At 42.4% G+C, this 25,823-nt stretch overlaps 1 protein-coding gene across 2 annotated transcripts in view; it reads right to left on the bottom strand.

Annotated features, from left to right (window-relative positions):
- dip2ba (disco-interacting protein 2 homolog Ba) overlaps positions 1-25,823 on the bottom strand; it is a 41,057-nt gene that overhangs the window by 13,004 nt on the left and 2,230 nt on the right. For both annotated transcript variants that reach the window (XM_069141241.1, XM_069141242.1), the window contains exons 2-13: positions 7,177-7,248; positions 5,528-5,683; positions 4,830-4,955; positions 4,404-4,634; positions 4,183-4,311; positions 3,198-3,317; positions 2,459-2,656; positions 2,037-2,128; positions 1,845-1,955; positions 1,287-1,410; positions 885-994; positions 241-343 (exon numbers count right to left, since the gene is read on the bottom strand). In XM_069141241.1, the coding sequence (XP_068997342.1) occupies positions 241-343; positions 885-994; positions 1,287-1,410; positions 1,845-1,955; positions 2,037-2,128; positions 2,459-2,656; positions 3,198-3,317; positions 4,183-4,311; positions 4,404-4,634; positions 4,830-4,955; positions 5,528-5,683; positions 7,177-7,248 (1,572 nt within the window). The remainder of the gene's footprint in view (positions 1-240; positions 344-884; positions 995-1,286; positions 1,411-1,844; positions 1,956-2,036; positions 2,129-2,458; positions 2,657-3,197; positions 3,318-4,182; positions 4,312-4,403; positions 4,635-4,829; positions 4,956-5,527; positions 5,684-7,176; positions 7,249-25,823) is intronic.

Raw genomic sequence — 25,823 nt, 5'->3', positions numbered from 1 at the left:
TATGTCATGTGTATCTGATGGCCTCTTTCTAAGCAGAGGAGAGTGAAAATGAACTTAAGGACAGACCGCAAAAAAAACCACCCTGCTGGAGATGTCAGGAACGGTTGTACTGTGGCACTGTTGAACTTGTAAACGGAGTTTTTATAGCTTGAGCGTTTAAGTTTTACACACACAAAGGAGTAAGCGAGAGAGAGAGCGAAGCCAGCGACGTATATGTCACATCAAGCGCTGAGTTCTGACCTTCGCAGTAGTTACAGGCTTGAGTCAGGGCTTGACAGTGGGTCAGCATGGAGATCTTGGACACTGCCACTCCCATCACTGTTCCCTCCTTACTCGCTTTGTACTTTGGTTGGAAAGAAACACAAACACACAAATGTCAATGTTACGAAATGTATAAGGAGAGCAGAGGCAACCCAGAAAACAACCAAAAATAATCATCATGAATAGATTTCAGACAGACATATATAATATTTGGCAGAAAAAGCCGTTGAAAAAGCTGCATAACATTTAACATAACAGACGACAGTAAAATCTTTACAAAAAAAGTTGAAAGTTCAGAGTTAAGAGGTCAAAACAATCTAAGAAAAATATGTACACAATAAAAAACAGACATTACAGTTAGTCTATGAGGATGTTTCATCTTAATTAGATATATTGTATATTTTCTTTTGCAGAAAGTTCCAGAGTTTGGTAGCACTGATGGAAGAAACTGTTTAAAAATTAAATGTTTAACTGGGTGCGTCAAAGGATTTCAGAAGACTGGATAAACATAATTAAGAGCCAGACCTCCCGCTAATTTATTTATGATCAGTGAAATCAATTAAAATTAATCTGATAACCAACTAAGAAATGCATTTAAAGGAAACTTTGAGTCCTGAGAGTACCTCTATGTAGGCGGTGTCTGTGTTGGCGGTGGGAATGTGAGGCTGCCAGTCTTTGGAGGGTTTGGTCAGGTACTTGGTGTCCGTCACAACCCATTTCATCCTCGGCCATCCTGGAGAACATAGTCACAACACCACGAAGAACACAGAGCGCACAAAAATATTTTAGCCGACACAAAGAAAATAAAGTGTATTTGGCTGCATTAATTATGAGATGCACTAAATTGACACGCAGGATGACCATAGGGCCCCCTTAGTCCACCCCATCCTGGCTTTACATGTGCCAGGGAACATCATATTGTATATTCCCTTCATATAATGATCATATAGCTCCCAAAGAGACTGAGACACAGATGACTCCTGCTGAGCAGGCAGCATTGTCAAAGGCACTTTAAGCTTGCTGACCTTTGAACTGGATGATCTCTCCATTTGGTGTCTTGGGCAGCCCCTTGAGACACACCTCGCTGGTCAACGCCAAACTCACACCGCAGCTTCCCAATAGGAAGCCAATCTGCTGGCTGCCTGCATCCTATGGAGAGACAAGGGTCAAGACACTTATGACACGTTATACAGAATAATTAAAAAGCATACATGCATTCTGGCTGTCAATAAATTGGTCATATAGTAATTACATATGTTTATATAGCAATGTGAGCAATGAGCCAGCATATATACCATATACACAGTGATGATAATATATAGCTAGACGCTTTACAGAATAATAAAACAGCTAGTCAAACATCCAACATAACTGAGGCACTGAAATGTTATTGCCAGAAAAAAAAAAAAGCACGAGTCAGCCTGTCTGCTTCCATCATACTGAATCAGGTCTTTCATTTGACCACAATGTATTAAGTCCATCCATCCATTTACTTTTGCTCATCCGGGGTCGGGTGAGTGAAATAGGTCTGTTTTGTATTTCTCAGAGATCACCACGACAGAAGAATTGAGCAATATCTTTACCTGTCGTGACAGCGGTACCTCGATGGGCACAGGGATGACCTCAGCCAACAGACAGCCATAGAAAGCCACCCAGAACATGGCAGGATCACTGTTTGGATACACCAGCGCCACCTACAAAGCAGAAAAACTCATTTTTCCTTGTCATGTTCTTTTATACTTTACATACCAGGAAGCAACTGATAAAACTCTTACTCTGTCTCCAGGTTGTAGGACAGGCTCGGTCTTAGTTCCCAGTTTATTCAGCAGTGTATAGGCCAGCTTCAGACTCCGACTCCATAGTTTGCCTGTGGGGGAAGAAAAAGAGAAAGAAAAAAAAAAAGAAAAAGAAAAATCGAAATTTTTATTCTTTTTAAATTGACCTGTTTATTTATAGTAAATTACAATGTATTATTGTTGAATAACTGTTCCAGGACTATTTGACTGCCTGACTCATTGTAGTTCCACACTGGCAGATATATACTGTGGGTATTATTCTGCTCAGGTGAGCAAATATGATTTTTTTTAATAGAGACAAATATACCTCACATTTAGTGGACACATTAATACTAAGACCTATTTACTTATACTTTTGTATCATCTACATTAACATTCCTATGAGTCTATGTGTTGCTCACCATATGTGAGTGTGTAGAGGGGTTTGCCGGTGATGTCCAGAGCGGTGAGGGCGGGGCTCTTGGCCTGGGTGGCCCCCCAGCGGGCGAGGGCAGCCTGCAGGGCAGGAGGCCAGTTACTGACCACTCCGAGGGGCTCCCCCTTCACCGGGATGATTTGACGCCCCTCAGGCTTCGGGGTGTTGGGGTCAGGCTGCGGAACTGGACATGAAAATTGGGACAGATGAGTAGATGTTTAGAAGAGATTGTGAATAAGTATGTAACCCTGTAATAACATTGGGCGCAACATAACTGACAAGGTGACAAGAACGACGGTACATTTTTAAAGAACTGAAAACAATGTCTGTGGACAATAAGTAAGTGTGTCATTGGCACTTAAGGATACACACAAGGGTGGCACAAGAGGATTTCTATGCTACATTATACAATGGTGCTTGAAAGTTTGTGAACCCGTCGGGATTTTCTATGTTTCTGCATAAAAAAAACATCTAAAACATTATCAGATTTTCAGTCCTTAAAGTAGATAAAGCAAATCCAATTAAACATACAATATAAAAATATTGTTTGTTTTTGTATTTATTGAGGAAATTGATCCAATATTACAGAGAGTGTGAGTGGCAAAATTAGGTAATATAGAAAATTCTGAAGAGTTCACAAACTTTTATAACACCACTGTACGTGATGGTGAAATTCAAGCATGATAAATGTGCTTTTGTGAATCGATCCGTACTATGTGTCTCACCTTCTACGATTTCCTCAGAGTCATCAAGGAAGAATTCGCTGAGTGGTGGTCTTTTGGGACGTTTGAGTGTGTTCAACAGCTGCTGGATCTTTGTGGACACCCTGCTGTTGACAGGCACGCCTGGACAAACACCAAGAACGGCCACCGTCACAAACATATGCAAACAAACAACACACCCATACACCCACACATGCAAATCTATTCTAACACGAATCTCTACTTTGTCACACACACACACACACACACACACACACACACACACACACACACACACACACACACACACACACACACACACACTCTCTGACGCAGGCAAAATCCTACGTTCTAGCTCAATCAAGATTAGAATCAGCAGCAGGAAGGATTCGAAAGGGAAAATTTGTAGTGGAGGAGACACAGATCGGACGATTTTTAAGAAAATCAAATATAGGAAGTTCTCTACTTCGAAACCAATGACATGAGACAAACATAAAGACAGATAGACACAAGGCAGGAAAGTAAGCTGTTTTGGGCCCCTTCTGCTTCCCTCCCATTCCCCCAGGTTCGATGTATATTACCTTTTCTTTTTCCTTTTTTAAATGAAAGGCAAGACAGGTACACGAATAATGGACCCAAAAGAAAGAACACAAAATATCTGTCATTAGCAGCATTCACCACACAGTGAGATGAGGATGATGTTGAAGGTGATCTGTAGATTGTTTTCTGATTTGAGCACATTCATTCAGATTTGTCACCGCCAACACTGTGAACCATTATGGTTAATGTAAAACAGATCTATGTCACTCTGCTGCCATTATTAGAAAATGCAAATGCTTGAAGCTTTCGATCAAAAGACAGAACCAGATGGCACTAACCCAAGCTTCACACATTTCAGGGACATAAGATTATTCCCATTTTTCTTCCCACATTAGCAGAAACTTACACCCTGATTCACACTTATACCATCAACAGACATTTACAGACATCCTGGCCTGTGTGAGTGTACCATCAGCAGTATCCAGCATGCTGGACCGGCTCTGTCCGCGGCTCATGCCCCTGACTGCTGGGGGAAGGTCCACCCTGGATCCTCTCTCCTGTGGAGTCGAGGACGTCACATCTGGTGGGACACTGTTTTCTGGTGGATGACAGAAAAGGAGCATCATGAAGGACAGAAACATACCTGGGATATTTCAACTAACACCGCAGCTGTCGATCAGTAAAGTTTACCTATGCGTGTGAAGGCCAGTACATCGGCTAACACGGAGACAGCAGGCTGAAGCTGGGGCTGGGTCTTGGGCTCTCCATGGGAGAGGGTGGAGGAGGCAGATGAGGAGGTGGAAGAGCTTTGGACGGAGCGATTGATCCAGTAATCAGGGCTCTGCAGGCTCTGGGCTAGCACTGCACTGAGAGCTGCCTTTCTGCGAAGTGAGCCTTCATCCTCTGAGGCAGAAGATGTGTCTGAAAATTTAAAAAAATAAATAAAAGAACACCGTACATAAATCAAACTGAAGTCTTCTGGTCCTGATACAATCTTAAATTATTATTTTCTTATGTTTGTTCTTTCTATTTGACATTATTCTACCTCAAAGGACATACGGTACAGTAATTTTGATTTTGTCCACCTGTCAACTAAATGTGAGAAATCAAGCTTACCTGGAGGTGTGCACGTATCTATGGGAGACTGGACAAAGGCTGAGCGTCTCTTGGTTGGCATGGGCAGCGCCATTTTCTCTTCTTTGTGCTTGGCCAGTGCCGCCTGCACGGCTTCTGTGTGGATGTCTACATAAGCGATAAGAATAACCAAAGTAAGACAAACTGGAAGAAATTGATTTAAAAAGTAAGCTGGATGGTGTTTATTCAAAGTTCATCTCTTCGCATTGTTTAGACCTCTAAAAACTCATCTCTGATTTTGAAATTCAGAGAGTTTGCCATCTACATATTTAGATGTAAAAGGAAAACCTTAATGCCTATAAGTGGCTAAGATGTAACGCTATACCTTTGTCTTGACTCTGTTTGGCGGATTAATGAATATGCAAACAGTCCCCACTTCTATCTTCTCCCACTCCTCTGCCACTTGCCTGCAACTTGAGGATATGGAAAACCTCTCACCGCAAGTTGACGGTATTGGTTCCTTGGATATGTAACGTATGAAACCCTGGCTGTCTGAATTTCAGGTTTTTGAGGCTTTCAGATTGTGACTGCAGTTCAAAGACAGAAATGCTCAGCCATGATGTTAAATGCTTATCTGGCTCATGATTTTTCTTGAAGCACATAAACACCACATGGACATGTGGGGTCTTTCAGTTGTTTTATAGTGTGTTTAAGAGACTGTCTTCATGTATGCAGCCTACCTGATCTGTAGCGCTCGTCCCTGGCCCCTCCACTGCGGTGTGCACGATGGTGTTTGGAGGCTGAAGAGGTGGAGGGGCCCGGGGCCTCAGGACTCGGGCTGGGGTCGGCACTGTGGCTCGGGGAAAGCTGTACATCTGGCAGAGACAGATTCACATCTGAAAAACAGAGTGAGTCGTGCAAAGTCAGTACGAGTATACTGTATCTGGAGCAACATTAATAAAAAACAAACATGCTTCAGGAAAGTCACATACAAGCAGAGCACAATCTTTCTTTATATAATGCCGAAATAATACATGAAAGTGTAGGTGTAAATATTATATGATACTCTGAAAATCTCTCTAAATTTAGCCTCAATACAGAGTATCTGAACATGATGTGAAATAAGGAGATGTACTTGACTGGTGCCACTTACACTTAACAGGGTACATGAAACTAGGTTAGATTCGAGAAAATTTATTTTTAGTCAACTGCCCGAAGGCCTGGCCAACAGAGTCTCGAGAGATGAGGGTTTTGAGGGATAACAGGACCCGAGGAGATGGTTGCGGGAGCACGAGGTCACCTTTGGGGCTTCTAAACTACCCAGTACCTGCTTTGGCACTGCATGAAACAATAGAAATGGAAAACCTCTCACCGCAAGTTGACGGTATTGGTTCCTTGGATATGTAACGTATGAAACCCACTATAAAACCCACTATTAAACAACTGAAAGACCCCACATGTCCATGTGGTGTTTATGTGCTTCAAGACAAATCATGAGCCAGATAAGCATTTAACATCATGGCTGAGCATTTCTGTCTTTGACAGTAACCCACTAACAGCTACAGGAATTTCATTCAAGCATTAAATATGGTAATTATCCATTTGAGACTTTGGAATCTTTTTCACTTCCCCTTGTGTGTAATCACTTGAAATGATTCAGGTTGGTGGCGCAAGCTAAAAAAGCCAAGGTTAAACTAGCAGGAAATGGAGTTTAGTATTTCTCTTTTAAATTAGCGTAAAATGACACATCAAGAAGGATTTTTTTCATGCCACTGCTAGTTTTCCTGAGGAAACACCACACCCTCATGTGAGGTAGCTGACCAAGAAAAACTAAACAGATCAGCTCAGCAGTAAGTACAGAGGTGACTGGCTCATAGTAACACAGAGAAACTCCTGTACTTCCCTATGACTGTGAGCTGAAACTGGTTTAAAAGAAATACTTTGTCAAATTCATGACACACTAACTAATTAGAGCAGAAATGTGTTCTTCTGGGGATTTTCTAAAGCTGTGCCGTTATTATAGAGACTGTTAAATGTTACTGTATGTTTTGTCACCATAAATGCAATTCTCATTTTGGCCACTAGAGGGACACAGAAGTCCAGAAATGCTCTTGGACATCTTGGACAAAGAGAAATACCCTCATGCTTAAGTTACTAAATTTACTTTTCTAAAGCTGAAAAACTTTACACTACCAAACAAATAGAAGTTGGGGCAGAAGCATCAGCTGGAATCCAATTAGTGACATCATTGTTAAGTTATTCTGATGCAGTTGCTTTACGTTTTTGACAACAGCAATGCTGACAGAGGAGGGGAAGTTGATGCCGAAAAGGAAGAAGGGTTTAGAAGTGAGATTCGGACACACAAAGAGCAGAAAAGAGTTTGTCTTACTTAGCAAATGGGGGATGTAGGAGGCCAGCAGCTTGGCTCTCTTCTTCTCATAGCCCTTTTGCGTGATGTCACCTAAGAGAGAGGGCAGCAACACCACACCGTTATGTTAGTCACAATTACCACACAACTGCGCACACACATAAAGCACACACAGAACTCACAGAAAGAAACACACTGCTTTAACTAATACATGATGAAAACACAAAAACCTCCTTCTGGCTATGAAACCCAAATATGACTCAGTCAGCCAGAAGATAATCGTGCAAGGCAGGGAGCAATGAAAAAAACTGTAGGCTTATTGGGAACAATTGGGATACTAAGTAGAGCAAAAAGGCAGCCATGTGAGCCAGGTTCACACGGGACTCAACCATTTATCTCTTCCACCACCCTTTTCCCACTGTACACCCAGCACCACCCCTCCGTCGTTTGGCCTTGGACTGGCAGGCCTCTCACCGCTACCAGAGTTTGCTAGAGAGTGACAGAGGCATGACAAAGTTCACTTGACTGGGACCCCAAAACACACAGTCTGCTGGTGCAGTAAACATGCATGCAAGACACGGCCAGTTACCATACACACACACACACACACACACACACACACACACACACACACACACACACACACACACACACACACACACACACACACACACACACACACACACACACACAAACAATCCCAATACTACAATCTCTCAGTTATTCCCCTTTTCCCCGAGTCCAGTGATAACACTTAAAACTATGTCAAGTGCAATGCGCCAAAATGCTGCATTGCCTCAATCTCCTGACACATCCTCCACACTGACCAGTGACAAGGAGGAGGCCTTCGTCCAACCTACTGAGAGGAGGAGAAAAAGCCGAGAACCAACTATTGAGGGTGTTAGGACAGAAGTTAAAGAGTAAGAAGGGGTGATAAACACATGGTGCGAGGCACCGGCGGAAGTGGCAGGGAACGTAGTCTGGAGTTTGTATGAAACAACAATGGAAGGAAAATAAGAGGAGAGAGGCAGAGCCAAAGTTCAACAGGCAGATTGGAGGGAGGCGGGCTGGATAAGCCGGCGCTGGGTGGGGAGAAGCCCCACGAGCGACTCCGATACCGGTCCGATATGTCTTTAAGCTTTCTCACACTCTGGTTACTATCCACTGGCATGTGGGCTTTGCCTGGATAAATAAGAAAAATAAACTCCCCTCAGGATTGAGTGTATAGATTTCCAGTATGGGATAATTTGAGTAATGCAGACTTTTATTTCTGATCTTTCCCAGGCAGAAAACCCCTGAGGTTTCACAACACTGAAATCATGAGAAACATGGGGAAGAGGAAGCAACATTCACCGTGGAAAAAGCCAGCAAAACAAAGTCTGACAGTTTTAGAGTGAGAGGGAGTGTGCGACTAAGTGCTTTGTCATTCTCTGTGGAAAAAAAAACCCTCAAATGGAGTAGCCGGCATTCAGCTCGGAGTTCATGCCTGGTTACACACACTGGCCTGAAATTTTGTCGGGATGAAAAACGCAGCAGCAAATGTGGGTTAGAGTCTCGTTTTCTTTGTTTCTCCCTCTTAGGCGTGCTACAGGCTTGTTTATGAAGAAGAAAAACACTCAGACAGACATGCAAGCAAAGCAATCAGCAGCAAATTGATTGTAGCGGACTGGAGCGTCATTGTTGTTGGAGACAGGGTTATGCCAAAGCCCAGTCCTGGTGTCCAAGTGGTGCCGGTAGGGAGGAAGGGGGAGATGGAAAGATGGAGGGAGGTCATTAACACAGACAGAAGAGAGTCTGTCTTGGTGTGGGGCAAGACAACAGGCTCGGACTGGCACGACCACACTGGCTCTGTGGCTGGCAGTGGGCAGAGAGACACTGAGGGGCTCTGGGTTTGAAAAGACTGACTGTGACAGCTGGTGCAAAACAGAGGAAAAGCTGGATGCTTTAAGAGCAAGAATGTGGTGTTTTTGAATGTGAGCATGAGCCAAACAGTACAGTAACTCTCTCTCTCGCTCTGTGTGTGTGTGTGTGTGTGTGTGTGTGTGTGTGTGTGTGTGTGTGTGTGTGTGTGTGTGTGTGTGTGTGTGTGTGTGTGTGTGTGTGTGTGTGTAATCTGAGGTCAGGGGACAGGATATGAGCACTACCCCACCCTGTGTGTGCGCTGCCAAAATCGTCTCCCTGTGTCTGTCTAGAGAAAGAGGAATGTGCTGATTGGAAAACACCATATTAACAGAGAGGGCCAACTGGCCAGGAGAGCTGGCTCATTGGGCAAAAACTCCTCTGAGGTGCAGGAAGCTAATGTATCTGTGCGTGCGTGCGTGCGTGCGTGCGTGCGTGCGTGCGTGCGTGCGTGCGTGCGTGCGTGCGTGCGTGCGTGCGTGCGTGCGTGCGTGCGTGTGTGTGTGTGTGTGTGTGTGTACACAGCTGGTGCAGGTTAAAGGGTGCTACAGTATACAGAGGAATGAGTGCTGAGGGAGCCTGGAGTAGAGTGGCATGACAAGCCTTCTCTGTGAGATGTGTGTCAGTATGTCAAACCAGAAATATGCCGGACCTGCTCAACATACTGTGGTACAAATGGGGTCAGCAAAGTGTGTGTGTGTGTGTGTGTGTGTGTGTGTGTGTGTGTGTGTGTGTGTGTGTGTGTGTGTGTGTGTGTCTGAGATTCATAAACTCAGTGACAAATCTTATTTCTTTAATCATCATTATCCTTCTCTTTGTCATCAAAGCTTTTTAAGCTAGTGTTCATCATTGTGGTTGTGTAAACAATGTTAACACTGTGATGAGAGCTCATTCAAGACAAAATGGGAGTGACTCTCTGACTCTTACTTTGAACTGCTGCTGTCGACCTTTGACCTCAAGAAAAGTCAGACAGAGGGCTGATCCCTTCACAAGTAAAAGTACAGGTTCACATAGGTTCTCACACACACACACACACACACACACAGACACACACACACACACACACACACACACACACACACACACACACACACACACACACACACACACACACACACACAGAGCGTTTCCAGTTACACCAATAATTGCAGTAAGGTTAAAACCCATTCTGACATAAAGGGCTTTCACAGTAGAAGTCAAGCATGGCATTCTCCATTATGATCCAGCACATTAGAGCCTGATGTGTTTGTGCAGCTCAACTCTGCTTTATATGTGTGCTGTGCATCACTCCATGCATACCAGCATGACTGAAGCCATCAAATATATCAACTCTGAGCTTTACAAATCTTTATATCATGTTGTAATTTTAATCTATCGGTGGCATGGCATATGCTCCAAATAAATCTAAACTTTTTCTAAACTTGTAAAAGTCGAAAAAGTTTACTAATACGTGCAGCACTCTATGTTTAGTTGCCAGAGTTAAACAGATTCGTGAATCTGCAATGATATCAGTTGCTACATGAACATCAAGGTGATGTCTCGTCCCGTAGTCACCTCCGCAGTCAGATCCAACAATTGAATCAATTTTGAAAAATGTTATTTCTACGTCCTACATCAGACACAGATGAACCCTCATAATGAGTGGTCTAATAACGCTCAAGTATAAGAAATCTAAGAAAAACTAGAATTAGGTGTATGACTCCACCAACCAGTCAAGTTGCAGTTTACATGCATGTCTGTCCAGAATCAAATGATATAAATATATAGTGAAGCCTTTAAAAAGGAACTTGACCAGCAAACCAGCTTCTGTTCCGATAGAATATAAAGTCAGCGCCATGTTGGTAGATAAGGCTCCGAAAAAGGAAGTTGCTGCAAAAAAGCTACAGTGGTTCGCACTGTCTGCATGGTGTGTTATGGCTACATCACTTTGCTGTACACGCGTGTGTGTGTCCAGCCTTATCTTTCTACAAAGTTTCCAGCTATCGGTAGTCAATTTTTTTTTTTACATCTGACAAGTAAAGAGTTGTAACCACAAAGCAGACACGTGATTTTTATTTACACTCGTGCAGAGCGAGACACACAGACGGAGAGACAGAGAGACTGAGAGAGGGAGTGCATCAGAAAAACACTCCCCTTCACCTGTAAATTATTGACATTGTGTAATTAGAGCCTGTATCGGGTTTCTGCTATGACTATATAGTACACACGTGATCAAAGATGTTTTCCCTGTCCACTCGTGCCTGGAAATGTGAAAAATTGACATCTCACCTATTCTCTAGATCGGGGGTCTTCAATGTTTTTCAGGCCAAGGACCCCCAAACTGATAGACAGATGGAGCAAGGACCCCTTACTATATATTTATTGTATAAAATTGTGTTTTATATTTAACTGGGCCAAGTGCCATGTACAAACATACCTTGTTATTGTGCATTCAACACTAAGCTATTCTTGCAAAAATGATTGCACAAGGATTCGTGGGTGAAGTAAATGTTGTTGTTTTTTCATTTATTTATTTTTTATTTATTTTTTACAATGGTATCTTCTTTTCAAATAATATTGCAGCGTGCGTCCTTGTGTCTGGGATCTTAGTCAGCTGGGGACTGCTGAATAGGCTCTCGGTCAATGACAGGGAATCTGACAGAGCCAGCATGTAACATGCGGCCTTGTGATTGGCACAGCAGCGATAGGGGCGGGTCCTCCTCTTTGCAAGCAGGAGGCTCGGAGGGACAGGTCCAGGCTAGTCTTCCTGTGTCCAGCTTGAGAGAGCTCCTGTGTGTCGCTGAATGTGTGCATTTCTGACTGAAAGATAACATCTTCTGCCTCCATTTATCCATTCGCTACAACATGTTGGATTCATGTTATTGTGTATTTAAAGACATTTAAATTTGTGGGAGAAAAATTGGGGGGCAAAAATATATAAAAACAAATACGAAAAATTGTCTAATCAACCAAAAATGTCACGACCTCCTAGGGGTCGCGGACCCCCTGTTGAAGACCTCTGCTCTAGATGATGTGCCGCAGATCAAGGCATCTGTCGCACGTGACAAGTGCCTCATGAAGGCTGCGTGACTGATCTAACCTGTTTACATGGGCACTAAATGAAAATCAAGATGTTCCACGACCGCCACGCAGGCAGGGGTCCCAGGCATCAGCATGGGTGCGTCACACACATCTTCAACCTATAAAATCACCAGTTTCAGGCTGAACCCTTTCAGTGATCTGACCAAATGTGAAATACGGCTACAATCTTCCCTTCTGTTCCCGAGTTATGGCGTTGAATAATGGCCATGAAGACGCAGGACAATAAGATGTCACAGTGAAGTAGAAGCTTTGACCTTTAGGTTATGGATATTTGTGTAAAATGTTGTCATAATTAGAATGTAATTTCTTCATTCGTGTTCACAAACGTGTTTTGTGAGGCCACAGTAACCTTTGACCACAAAAATTGAATCAGTTCGTCCTTCAGTCCAAGTGAATGTTTGTACCAAACTTAAAAGAAATTCCCCAAACACATTCCGGAGATATCGTGTTCACGACGCTGGGATGGCCAGACAACCTGAAAACATAATGCATCCTGCCACGACTGTCGCTACAGCATAAAAACAAGAGCTGTTCTGCTACTAAATGATACCGAAGTTGGGTACGAGTCTTTTATATCTTAATATTTATTTCCATGAGTTTTTCCAAGCAGCGGAAATGTTGAATCACCTTTTTTCAGGCCTGTTCATGACATTTAAGATGACACTTCAAATGTTGTTTCTTGGGTGACTATGAATAAGAGATTACATATTTGACTTTCTCAACCAAACCTTAAGAACATTAATACCACATCAGTGGTGAATAACTGATGAGTAATGTACAGCGGTATGAGAACAGCACGCAGGCATAGCAGGTTAGAAAGGAAAGGCTAAGGTTATGAAAGCAGGCTGCGTGGGGGGAATACACAATAACACACAAATGAACCGGGACAAATTCTCATCAGAAACACCTAAAACTTCACGCTCACCTCCAAGTCATGCAGCAACGGGTGAAATTGTGAAAATGGAAGCAGTTCAATTTCAGCTGCCACAAACAGCCCTTATCACCAGACATGACCATACAGCTACAGCAACAAAGCCAGTGTGCTCTTCAGCTATTCTGCTGCCAACATTTATACTAAATTGTCCTCCCTTTTAATTGATATTAGCTGCATCGTAGAAAAAAAGAGAAGCTTCGTGAAACACTTTTTCATGCCAAAAGTTTCCATTTGTCTTGTCGTCATAGAGCATTTTTCTTAAATGAAAAAAAAAAAACAAACGTTGGAGTTGAGCAACAGCCCTCTAAAATGAGTTAATACAGGAGAGAGTCTGGATTGCAGTTAACACCCATCCATTCCCAAACCTATTCACAAACCACACACACACACACACACACACACACACACACACACACACACACACACACACACACACACACAGAAACAACATGCTCAATGATGAGATTTATGTTGAGTGTATGTTGTTTACTGGGGCACTGAATGGTTTAGGAATCAGCTGCTTAGCCTTCTGGCATTCACATGTTTATGAACAAAAGGCACTGAGTCAGTGTTTTACTTCTCTGTTGAAGATGTTGCAACAACTCGATATCATCTGACCAAATATGGTTTGTGTCGTTTCTTTGTTCTGGATCGCATCCATACTATATACATACTACAAAGACCCTCCCTTATTGACACATAAGTGTTTAGCCCCCCACCCCAGAGAGCCCTGTAATTACTGTGAGCAGCTTAACAAGTGGCATGACTGTCACCCACCATTTCCTTTTGCCTCTGTGTCGGCTCCGCTCTCCCTGTCTGCACAGACACCTGCATGTGACATGTTTCTAACCAACACGCACACAAACACTTCAATGTTGTTAACTACCAAATTACACAAGAAATGGGAAATAAAACCTCCCTTTCACGTCATGAAAACTATCCAGGGTTCGCATTTTAGGATCTATCCTAATCTGTAATCGGAGATTACATCTAACGTAACAGATTACATCTACGCGTCTGCACATTTGTGTGCACTTATTAGAGGACAGATGAAAAAAAAAAAAAAAGGTCTGAACTGAGGTTAACCTTTAAACCTGCAGTGTAGAACTGCTGTCTCACGTCGTGATACCGGTTTGATCTACACAAGGGTGTCTTTGTTTACCGTGGGTTGACAAATGTGATGCTAACAAACACCACTGTCACTACTCTATAGCACAAAAAATAGGCACCCAAAAGGCTATTGTCCTGTCGAGTCTTGGTGAGCAAATGACAGTGAAAAGACACAAAGCACAACCTCAAAAACAAAGAAAATAGCCACATAAACAGCCACGGTATGCACATTTACATGTAAATACACATAAACACAGGGGCTGAGGGAGGCGGAACTAACGTCACCCACGAGATCTTGTTCATAGAGACCCTGAGCAGAAACACAAACAATGCACAGACTGTGCTGAGAACATGGGAAAATAGCACTCGGCAGGAAATGCAAATGAATGACTTCAAGGACATTTAACGGCACCTGGTCATTAGTTCAGAGATGTAAGAAGCTTATTTCTATGGTGCATGCGCTAATATGTCAGCAGTTAGACAAGAAAATAAGCATCAATTGCTCTGCTTTTGTTTGGTACGAGATTAGTTTCATTTAGCATTTTAATATGAACTAGCTGCTTTTCATTGTTTTGAGTGATGGTAATTCAATATTTTTATCTGGCTTTATGAAACCGTGATGGACATTTTGTCTCCGTTTTGTGACATTTTGTGAACAAACAAAATTAGATTAATAATTATAATAATTCATTTTATTATTATTCATTATTGTTAAAAATGAAAACAATAATTTGAGATTCTCACATGGGATTTCAATTATATGCAGGTATTTCATCTTATCATTATTTTTTTTTAAAACACATTTGAAACATGTATGTAATAGGCCTAAAGGAGGGTTTTTTGAACAATACAATTTAAAAAAGGAAAACACCATTAAGTATAAATACGGCTGAGCTATTGGAGCTGGAAAATAACCAGAAAACTGAATAAGGTGTCGACTTCTTAGATCCAAGTCAGCATGTTCTTTTTCTAAGCCGTTGAATCACAGCTCTTAAGTCTGAGCACCGATCAGTTCTCACTGAGGTGGAATTTGGTTCATATCTGGAGAGTGATTCAAACATTTGTACATCGTCCTCCCACCCCCAGCACCAATGTTTTCCACTCCAAAACTAGGCCTACAATTCCCCTGGGACCCCGTGGGTCCATGTGGGGTTTTTCAGGCAGACAGGGAGGATGGTGATCTCTGGATGGGTGAAGAAATCTGCCGGCCAGCTGAGAAAAAAAAAAAGCAGTGGGAGTGTAATTTCTCTCTACATAATCTCCATTGGAGACCAGATTCGGTTTGTCTTTGGTTGCTTGAAGGGTAAAACCAGCAGGTCTTGACAGTTAGCTGCCCTTTCTAATCACAATTAAGTAGAGGTGGCCAAAATATGGCAAGTTATCACTCGTCACTTTAAGTTCCCAGCAGTGAGAAAATATGTAGTCATTTGCCAGTTTCTTAGCTACACTTGGGTAAACTTGGTGCACTCTAATGCAAAATCCCTTCTTATTATAAACTGGGTAGACAAAATGTCAGACATATCCCACAGTACGCATAAACACAATAATATTTACCAGCACATCAAACTACATCCTCCTGGGAATGTTACAGACAACATGTTACAGATTAACAATGCAAAGTTAAGCGAGAGTAACATTTTGATAATGATAATGTGTCTGGCAGAGACAGTCCCAGATCGTCCTGTACTAGTATCGTAGATACTGTAGCTGATATTAAAATGTGATATATATTGACAATGGTACGATGCATCACATGGAGGGTGTCACCACCACCATTTGGAAAATGTGAATATTTGATCATGTAGTTCATTTTCTATCAGGAATCCGGTAAATATTATTACTACTAGTTTTACAATTCTAAGACATTTTTTTTGGAGAAAACCTCACTGAAAAGATTTAACGAGAAAAAGAAGCCGATTGAGACGTGGCTGTTTCAATAAAAAGTTGTTATGAGAATTTTACAGCTTAAAGTGATGCACAAGTGCTTGTCAATATGCAGTGGGTCATAACTGTACATACTCAAAGGATGTGAGCAGCACAGAGGATCTGAGACAGGGTGGGAGTAGTACTGAACACAAGAAGTGAAACCATGCTAGGGCCGTCAGCAGAACCAAAGTAGAATTTACAGGAAACTACAGACAAGACATCAAGAAGACGACAGAGAAGACAAAGACGCAGCAGCTCACAGTGAGAATATGAATAAATATCAGAGCCAGTGTGTTAGTATACTGAATGTGAGACAATCACATGTCCCCTCATCTGTCAAGTCTTAAAACGCACACGTTCACGCTGGCCGGTTCAACGCTGGCTGAATCAAGCATCTCATCGTTTCATGAATCTGTACAGGATATCATTTTTACACTTTTCACGATAAGAAAGCAGAGAACATTTCCTTTTCTTTTTTTTTTCTTCCATAAGCCAGGCTGTATCACTAAATCCAGACACAAATTTGGGTCACTGCGTGTCACTGGAGACAATAACAGTCAGGTCGTCCAATCTTCACAGCGACAAGCTCTTGTGCAGATAAAAGTCAGAGCAATCTGCTTCATCAAAGTGATAGGACTGAACAACTGATGACTGCGGACTCAGACTGACGTCGGACAAACAAAAGTGGATCGTCTGTTCGTAAGCAGCAAAGGTTAATGTTGTTTATCCGTCAGTCTGGGCTGCCCTGAAGCACACTATAACTGCAACGGGCTTGTAGCCAACAGGTGTGTGTTTGTGGCATTAGCTGCATGAAAAGAGAGGCCAGATACCAGACTGGTTTCTGGTCAGATTAGTTTGCCACAGCACCATGAACTGTATCCTCCACAGTGAGGATTAACTGTCGTCCAGAGCTAATGGACAACTGGATAATTAAATGGTATCAAACAGGGACTATCACACTATTTTGATCCTTTGTTAATAAACTATTGACATGCCACAGTAGTTAACAAAGTAGAGATAGATAGGAAATGTGGGGAAAGAGAGCAGAGGAATGACATCAAACAAATGTCCGGCACCCTAAACATTGTTGTCATTGTTTCACCCCAGCTTTTTCAAGTTCTGACCAAGCTCACTTTTACTGCTTCCATTCTTTATGTGAAGCTAAGCTAACCACCCCCGGGTATTTTATGTCATTAAATCGCTGTTTTTAAGGACAGACATTGTGATGTTTGTAAACAACAGAATGAATGATGGCTCAATTCCGTTTAGCTGCTTCAGTTTTAAGGTCTTGTTGTGCATGCCGGTCTTCTTGCCTGCCTTCAAATAGAACTTGTGAGTTCGCGGTTATGGCACAGGAAGTCATGTGCACTGTATGGTTAGCGTGTGCATAAACAGTGAGAACACCGCTGCTTGGCACCAACGTGGATGACATCTGGAAGCAACAGGTAACACAACACAGGAAATACAAAGGCATAATGACAGAGGGAGAAATGAGCCATTAGAATAATCAACATTTTCCCCAATCGTATAATTCAATTGCAAAGAGAAACTCGATATGACTAAAATTACAATATATTAAGTTACAAACCAACGAAAAAGGAATTTTCCATGGCTTCCACCATTTTTGTAAACGACAGCAAATTTGTCACCACAAGCGAGGGGCGTTCATATGGACTTTTCTCGTGAGCGTGGTAAACGCGACTCCATTTGAAGGCACAATCTCTCACTTGAATCAAAACGATCTGTCGTTAACGTTAGCTGTAACACGTGTGCTTTTCCTGCAGTGACACGTCAAAACATCTGATTAGTGTGATATCTGTTGTCACTACCTCCACTTGCTCGTTTATTTGATCCACGACGGGAGTGTAAGCAGGTCAGTAGAGTCAAACTCTGACTTAATTCAGCGCACCGCAAAGAACAGAAAAACGGAGAAGAAGCATATGAAGACCGAGGCAGCCTGGCTGGCAAACTGCATAACAGACTAGTGTTTCAGCATTGCTGGGTAACCACAGTGTACCGAGTAGTGAAAGTGGATGAGAAGTATCAGGTTTCACTGCAGCAGTGTTGTCATGAAGACATACAGGGGTCAGACCTGAGGTTCACTGAGCCTTGTACATCCATTGAGATGTCATCTGTGTGTCCTCTTGCCCCCAACACACAGACATGTAGTCACTGAGTATACGAGACATTATATTGCAAATATGTGCTATAAATACTGAGCTTAGCTGAGCAATTCTCCATGTCGCCACTACCTCCAGATGACATATGCACAAATGAAGCTTCCTGACTGCTTAATTGCTCATCGGTTAAAGGAGAACATTAAATGTTAGCCTGACTCATTAAAATCAATATTGTAAGATCATAACAAGACATGAGTGGCCTTTGAGAAACACTTTCAATCTGGGTGACACTGAAACTGCATACTGCATTGCCTTAAGTTCCAGTCCGGTGGACAGCTCATGGTCCTGACCTCATACCACCCACCGCTCGCACTCATTAAACAGCCTGTCATCACGATGGGAATCTATTGCCGCCCTGAAGTTGACGGCTCTGAATCTACGGGGACGCTCCAGCTCAACAAGGTGCAACACTAGACGAGTGTAAAAGTGAAGCACACTGTGGTGGAAAACAGGTTGTATAAATGCCTGTTAATCACTAATATACACAAACATATCGGCGACAACGTTTCACGTCACACGGAGCTGAAGGTGCAAGGTCGTAGGGGCCCGGCTCAAGTGGGTGATGCAGGTCAATTAGTGGAAGAGATTATATTTTGTTTCATGTAACATGTTGTATAGTCATAGTTTTATGGCGCCAGACTTGACGTACTCCCCTGATGACACCTCACATTTGGCAACAGCTCAATATCTACCTCAGGTGTCTGAAGATGTTTGTCAACAAGTTTACACCTGGTCTGAATCCAAAAGAGAAGTTTTCATGGATAATCTTTAACTCCGCCTGGTTCGCCACGTGATTTTGATAACATCCAGACAACTGTCATCAGTGTGTTTGTCACTGTCTGTGGGGGTATGTAACACATGACACAAACCTACTTCAGAGGGAGGCCCTCCTACTGATATGAGAGTGTGAAAAATACTGTGCGTTGATGTACTGACACTACTTGCAGTGTCATGCGGCATATCTTTTAAGAACGTCTCAAAATGGAGTCCAAAATTCATAAGGTAGGGTTATAGCAACACAGATCGTGCTCACAGGCAACCAACCAATTTTAGCTCATCTCCAGGAAATGACTGAGGTCAGCCTTCCAGAGCTGCAGCCGATTCGACCTTGTTTTAAAATATTCACCTAACGCCTCCATTCAAGGCAATGAACAAGCAATATATGGACTTCCATAGAGACCTCCGCTATTGACAGACAGGGATTAAGAAGCTGACACCATACCCATTCTGTGTTTTCAAGGCCTTTGTTTTACCTCATTCTCTCTGGGGAGTTGAATTAAAGGGGTCCATGACTACAAGCCAAGCTCAAGCACAATGTGCTCTGAGGGGCCAAGAGGGGAGATACACATCGGCCTGTTGAAGGAGTTTCCTGAGGACTTCTACTCACTGGGAATTTTCGATAACCCTTTGGCTAGGCACGGGAATTAGGAAGGGAACTATTTAGAGGGAAGGCTTTAGTTCAGAAGAACAAAATAAACAGGGGGGAAAATTTTTTTTTTTTTTAAATTAGAGAGCAATTGACCTTTTGGAAACTTTCATTGTACATTTACAGCAGGACTGCTTTACCCCTGATCTCCAGTTTCCCCATCAGCCCTTCCTGTGATGCAGGCCTGTGTTTTCATATATAGAAACTGACCGGCTGCTGTGAAAATACCTCATGCTCCTCGCACCCACTTCAAAGGCTGTAATGATCAGCTGAGTCAGAGAATGAGCCAATGGGACAGGAAGGTGGAGACAATGGAGACCTGCATTTACAACAGACACCAGCTTTATGGTCAGAGTCCCGGACATGTCAAGAGTTAATACCAAACCTTAATCAACACCAGTACGGAAACAACGTTCACTTTTTATTGGTAACATTCCTCTATTACTGATGGGAAGAAAACACGTCTACAAAGATATCAGAAACACCACTTTAGCCTCCAAACTCCAAACAGTAAAAATGCACTACAACATTTTAGCGGGACGCCTACAATGACCAATCTGGATAATTACCATCTGAGAGGCTAACAAGCCAGCTAACCTGCAAAATGACAGTGAGTGTACTCTGCTGTGGATTTGTCTGCTTAATTGTTCACCAACCCACATCTACATAAGACCAACACACATATAATGTGAATGAAACTATTATCTCATGATGTATTTAAGGAAGCTTTAACAAATGATGTGTAAAGGTGATGAAGTGACGAACCCCTGCTGATTTTGATAGGAACCTGGCGGGAAGTGAGGCCATAACTGCCTGTAAGATAGAAAATCCATCTAAAAACTCACACGATCATTTAGTCAGCAATATTTTTAGGTGCACACCGTTTGTAGGTAACCTAAACCATCTTAAACCACTGATCTGATGCTTCAACTATTAGCACACTTATAACAACTTTCTCTGGGGGTCAGACAGCAGGTTGAGTGGCCTAAGAAGGGCAGCTCCGAGCAGGCTGCGGTATTTCACACACAACCCATGGGCGTAACAGTGACCCACATGTAGCAACTAACCAGCCAGTTGGTTGGCCGTGCAGACGTGTTTGCCACTGGCTGCTGTCTTCTAGCCAGGAACATTTGCCTCAGCGAGAAAGACATACACACAATTACGACTCCTAAGGACTTGGAGAGGGCGGCCGCCACTGCAATAATGGTGGAGCCTTTTGTGTCAAAGAGATGCTTGTTTTCTCCTCCTCAGGCATGAAAGCGAATTTGTCTTGCCAGCCAGGTCTATTTATATTCACAAGAGCATTCTTGAGCATTAGCACAAGTCACGTGGTCAGCCGGGCAGTGGATATAGACAAGCGATAGATTGGAGGGACTCTGCATCGACTCCCAAACCGACAAAAAAAACAAAACAAGAACTTGATTTCTGGTGTTGCAACCAATGAGCTCATGGTGTAGGCTACGAGATATAGATCAGATTGTACATCAGTCGAAATTGTCTGGTGCGTCCCCGCCTGGGCCCAAGACTAAATGACAGAGAAGACAGACTGTGCAACGTCAGAGAGGTCGGGGACCATCGCCTTCGGTGCAGCAGAGACTACAGGTTGGCAAAGGGGTGAATTAAGGGGCAGAGTGTGAGAAAGGGTCCAGCACCATAAAATCCAGAGTCACTCTTCCCTTGTGATGAGTCACAGTTTGCGTCACACCTCCAAGCTCAGAGGCGTAAACAGGTTCTATCACTTTGCAGTGGACGGATGTGCCCTGGAGAAGAACACACGCCTATCTGCGGTGACTCACAGATCAACAACATGACAGGGTACCGGCTTGCCTGGCCTGTAAACATGTCCAATTCATAAACACTCTTAGTTTAACTTGAGATGCATGCAGAGGCAACACATCAATGGGTGGACGTTAATGTAACGTGAGCCGTTTTTTCATTCACTGCAGACAAAGTCTCTGTTTAACTTACTTAAGATCAGACATAGAAAAGCACTTCAGAGGGGTGGATGCTCAGTAACAGAGGAGCTCCAACCTTAATGGCACTCTGCAAACACTATTCTACTTTTTACTGCCGTCCGAATGTCGTCTTAGACTTCAACGTCTGAATCCTGACACTATAATAATATACTAATAATTCAATATGACCACACATCAGTTGGTGGTGAACGGATATAATAAATTCTGTGTTATCATTTTTACAATATTCTGTTTCATATCTTAACAATTTTGCAAAAATGCATTATTCCTTGTGTTTGAGTTTCTGCTGCTCTGGGTAAGAATGATGTATTGCAGGGAACATCAAAATGAATGTTTTATGTGTAATTCTGTGTGTTTAACTTTTTTATTTCAATCAAATCAAACTCATATGAGGAAAATAAAAAGTACAATTGTGCATACTTTCTTGATTTATGCCATACTGCCCTGCCCTACCCTACCCGACATCACACGTGAGCTCGTTCAACAAGTTAAGTATCTTTTAAAGAAAGAAAAGGTGAGTTTCACACAGAAGAGATGTGCAGGTCTTGGGAGCTGATGAGCGGAAAGTCAATATAGCTCAGTCAGATTGCTGGTTTTCTTTTTCTTTTTTTACATGCCTAAACTTGCACCTGGGGAACATAAAGTTACGCTCACTAACTACACACACCAACACACACACACCAACACACACCAACACACACCAACACCACATCACTCTGTGAGGGTGTCCTGGTATCTAGTGAGAGCGTGTGAATAATTCAGCCAACTACAGGCCTGGAGGAGGAAAAGGGACCAAAGCCATCATTAACTAGTCACAGAAACAGCATTATGTCAAATGCACACACACATACACACTTGCAAGCGCAAACATATTGTATACACACAAACACATAATAAAAGACCTTTGCCAAAAGTACCAAGCCATCTGCCAGCCCTCGGGCCCGGCCTCTGACTATCAGCAAGCTGATTTATGCATATTGCATTCTGACTTATTGGGTGTTTTAAATAAACTTGCCAGGAACAGAAACTGCTGCAATTTCTACCATAATATCTAAACACAACTATGGGGAATTACCAGAAGACTCCGGAGACTGCTTGAAGCTAATGCGATGAGAAATAATGGAGAAAACTTCAAAGTTGTCTTGCAGGCAGTGCTGGGCGATAAATCATTTTTATTGTTTACCATCCCTCTTTATAATCACATTGTCATAAAAATGCTCATGTTGAAACATCGGGCTTCCCAGTTGCTGTCTAAATGAAAAATAAGTTGAATCTGACCAAATTCTGTCACAGACAATCTGTCAAGTGAGATCTGAGAACATACATTTGTTTGAAAATTATGGCACCATGTCCTATAAAAACACTCGAAAGCCTTTTGACTCAATGTGAAAATCATGAGTTGAGCTTTTTAACATACCTCATATAGTTCTGTAAATAGAGTCATGAGAAAAAGTCTAGTGGTCTGTAATTGCCATGTTTGTGGTTCGCTTCAGCTGGGGACATTGCTGCATGTCATTAGGTCCTCTCCGCTCTCCCTTGTTTCCTGTTTCTCTATTCAGTCAACTGTACAATAAACGCACATATAACCAAATTATTGTGACTTCACATTGAAGAATTCATGCTGCGATAGTTGTAAAAATATAAATTTCACCATATTTCCACCTGCTAATTTCAAGAAAAGTGCACCAACATAGCAATAAAGCATGCAGCATCAGGCCTGCAGGAGTCTGAAGTTGTGAATTATTTGAATCGAGTTAAAGATTTCTTCTTCACAGTCAATGTGAGAACCCCTTGTTCCTTTTTCTATCAGTGCAGACCCCCACCTTAAAAACGACAACGCTGCACTACATGCACTAGTTTGAGTTTGAGGAAGTGTCTATCACATGTCCGTAATCTTTCCCAAAATAAGCATTTCCCCTGACAAAAACAACTGTTTGCTGTATATCCCGTTCATAAATAATACAGACAGACAAGAGATACAAAGTGGGTCCATGTTAGTGCTGTTATCCTCTGCTCCGTCCCTTAATACACAAATGAATACAACCTACTGCAACTGCTTCTGAATAAGTGGCCTAAAAAGAAGCAGCTGGCTGTCATCTGGGCTCTCAGTCTCCACATAGTGATGCAAACAGGCAGTCTCTCCACTTATATATGAAGAAACATGTTCTCTCCACACGAGAAAGTACTCCTAAAACTTAGAAGCAGCTGGGAGGAAAAGCCAACCGTCTATCCGTCATTGAGAGCTGGAGCCTATCCCCACAGACACTGTCACCGTAGACAGGTCACCAGTCCATCACAGGGTGGAAATGTCAATCATTTCAGGTTGTATTATAATGTGGCCTGGACCAGCAGCTGCTAATTCTCAGAGGAAAAACTCATTTGTCCAGAATTTTGCTTGTGTCAGCACTGTTAGATTTTCTTCACGGCACACTCGACAGGTGGTAGTGGATACCAACCCAGTAGGCTGGTTACAGGGAAGAGCCAGACACAACCTTACTGGCCCAGCAGAGAGACGTCAGAGTGAACCACTCCCAGTGGAAGTACACACCACACGTCATCTTCTCAAGTATGACCAGTGACCGGCCCCTCCCTTTCTCTTCATATGGAGGCAGCTCATTCCAACATGCACACAAAGACTGGGTTCAGCTGAATGGCCTAAATGGCAGCAGAGCTCCTGGCCACGGCGGCTCAGACTGCCTCAATGGTCCTCATTGTGTCCCCATGGTCACAGGGGGCTAGCAGAACGGAGTTGTTTTTTAAGAGGCCATTTGGCAGGCCCGTGTTCTTATCCGAGCAACGAAGGAACAGGCATTTCCACTTGGTTCAGATGAGGACTTGTTATGGACTCAAGAAAAGTAGCCCACAAGGTAGTGACATGAGGCATGCATCCAGTCATTAAGGCAGGCTTTTCCCCTACCATTAGAAGGCTTAGGCTAACAAACTAACGAAATGACTTTTCCCAGATCTAAATGGTAGTATTTGTTCTCCAGTGGACTTATTTAGCAAGTTTTATCTTGAAGCTTTTTGGGTGTTGTTTATTATCTGCTCTAGCTTTTTCAACTATTTTTTTTTCAACTTTTTCATAGATATGATTAAAAAAAAAAGAAGTTAAATATTGATGTGAAATTGCATGCTTTCAGTTGCAAAACATAACATTTTCTTGGGGGAGGACCCTAAAACCCCCTCCCCACCAAATGTGTGCTTTAAGTCCTCCACAAACATACAGAAAACACTGATAAAGTGACTTGCAGGCTTACACGTAGATGACACTAAATTACTGCAAACATTCAATGCTTTAGTAAACAATCTGAAAATCTTTGAGAGCATAAAATGAGTAAACATGAACACCAGTTCGGTGTGAATTCAGTTGCTTCTTGAGGTAAAAGTGTTTCTGTTCGTAACCAACTGTAAAATCTCATACTTCTAGCACCCACTTGGACACAACAACAAGGAAGAGTCTTCAAAACAGTTCCTGTTTACAACTGTATTACGAACTACAGTATCTGTAACTGAGCAACAATAAAGGTGACATGTTTTCCAGCAGCAGGAAGGACGACCAAAAACAAGATGATTTCAAATACACTCTGATATAAATGAACACCAATAACTGGTTAGAATGAAAAAAGTGAACTAAATGAAAAGACAGCAGTGGACAATATACACAAAACCTTACATCACGGTACTTCAAATCATAATATAAGTATAAAAGAACAATCACGCAGAAACTTTTTGGGTAATTTCAGCAAATTTCAGTGTCTAAAAATGACACTGATGCAAAACTCATGTTATAATTCAATGCTGATCATCGATTTATAAGATTGCCCAGAATTCACCCTAAGAGGCCTAATGGACAGTTACCACAGTTCAGGTTTTATACTGTCATGTCAGTCTCTCCTTAAATTACCCATAATCTACTATGGTCAGACTGTAATGTTTATGAACTATTTGGGATTGATGGGCTAAAACATCCAGAACCAGGAAAACTACGTCTGGCCAACACAGTAACTTCTATGAAATATTAAACCTGAACAACACAAAAACCTTGGAGGTCAGTCAGTGCTTAAAACACCTACAGTTATACTACTATCAGCATACTTTAACTAAGGGCTGATATGAATTATATAAGGTGTTGCTGG

This window comes from Embiotoca jacksoni, unplaced genomic scaffold (assembly GCF_022577435.1).
Source record: "Embiotoca jacksoni isolate LCO1_2020_lvr unplaced genomic scaffold, fEmbJac1.0.p SCAF_9, whole genome shotgun sequence".
Classification (NCBI taxonomy): domain Eukaryota; kingdom Metazoa; phylum Chordata; class Actinopteri; family Embiotocidae; genus Embiotoca; species Embiotoca jacksoni.
This window is presented reverse-complemented; position numbering and strand designations above follow the sequence as displayed.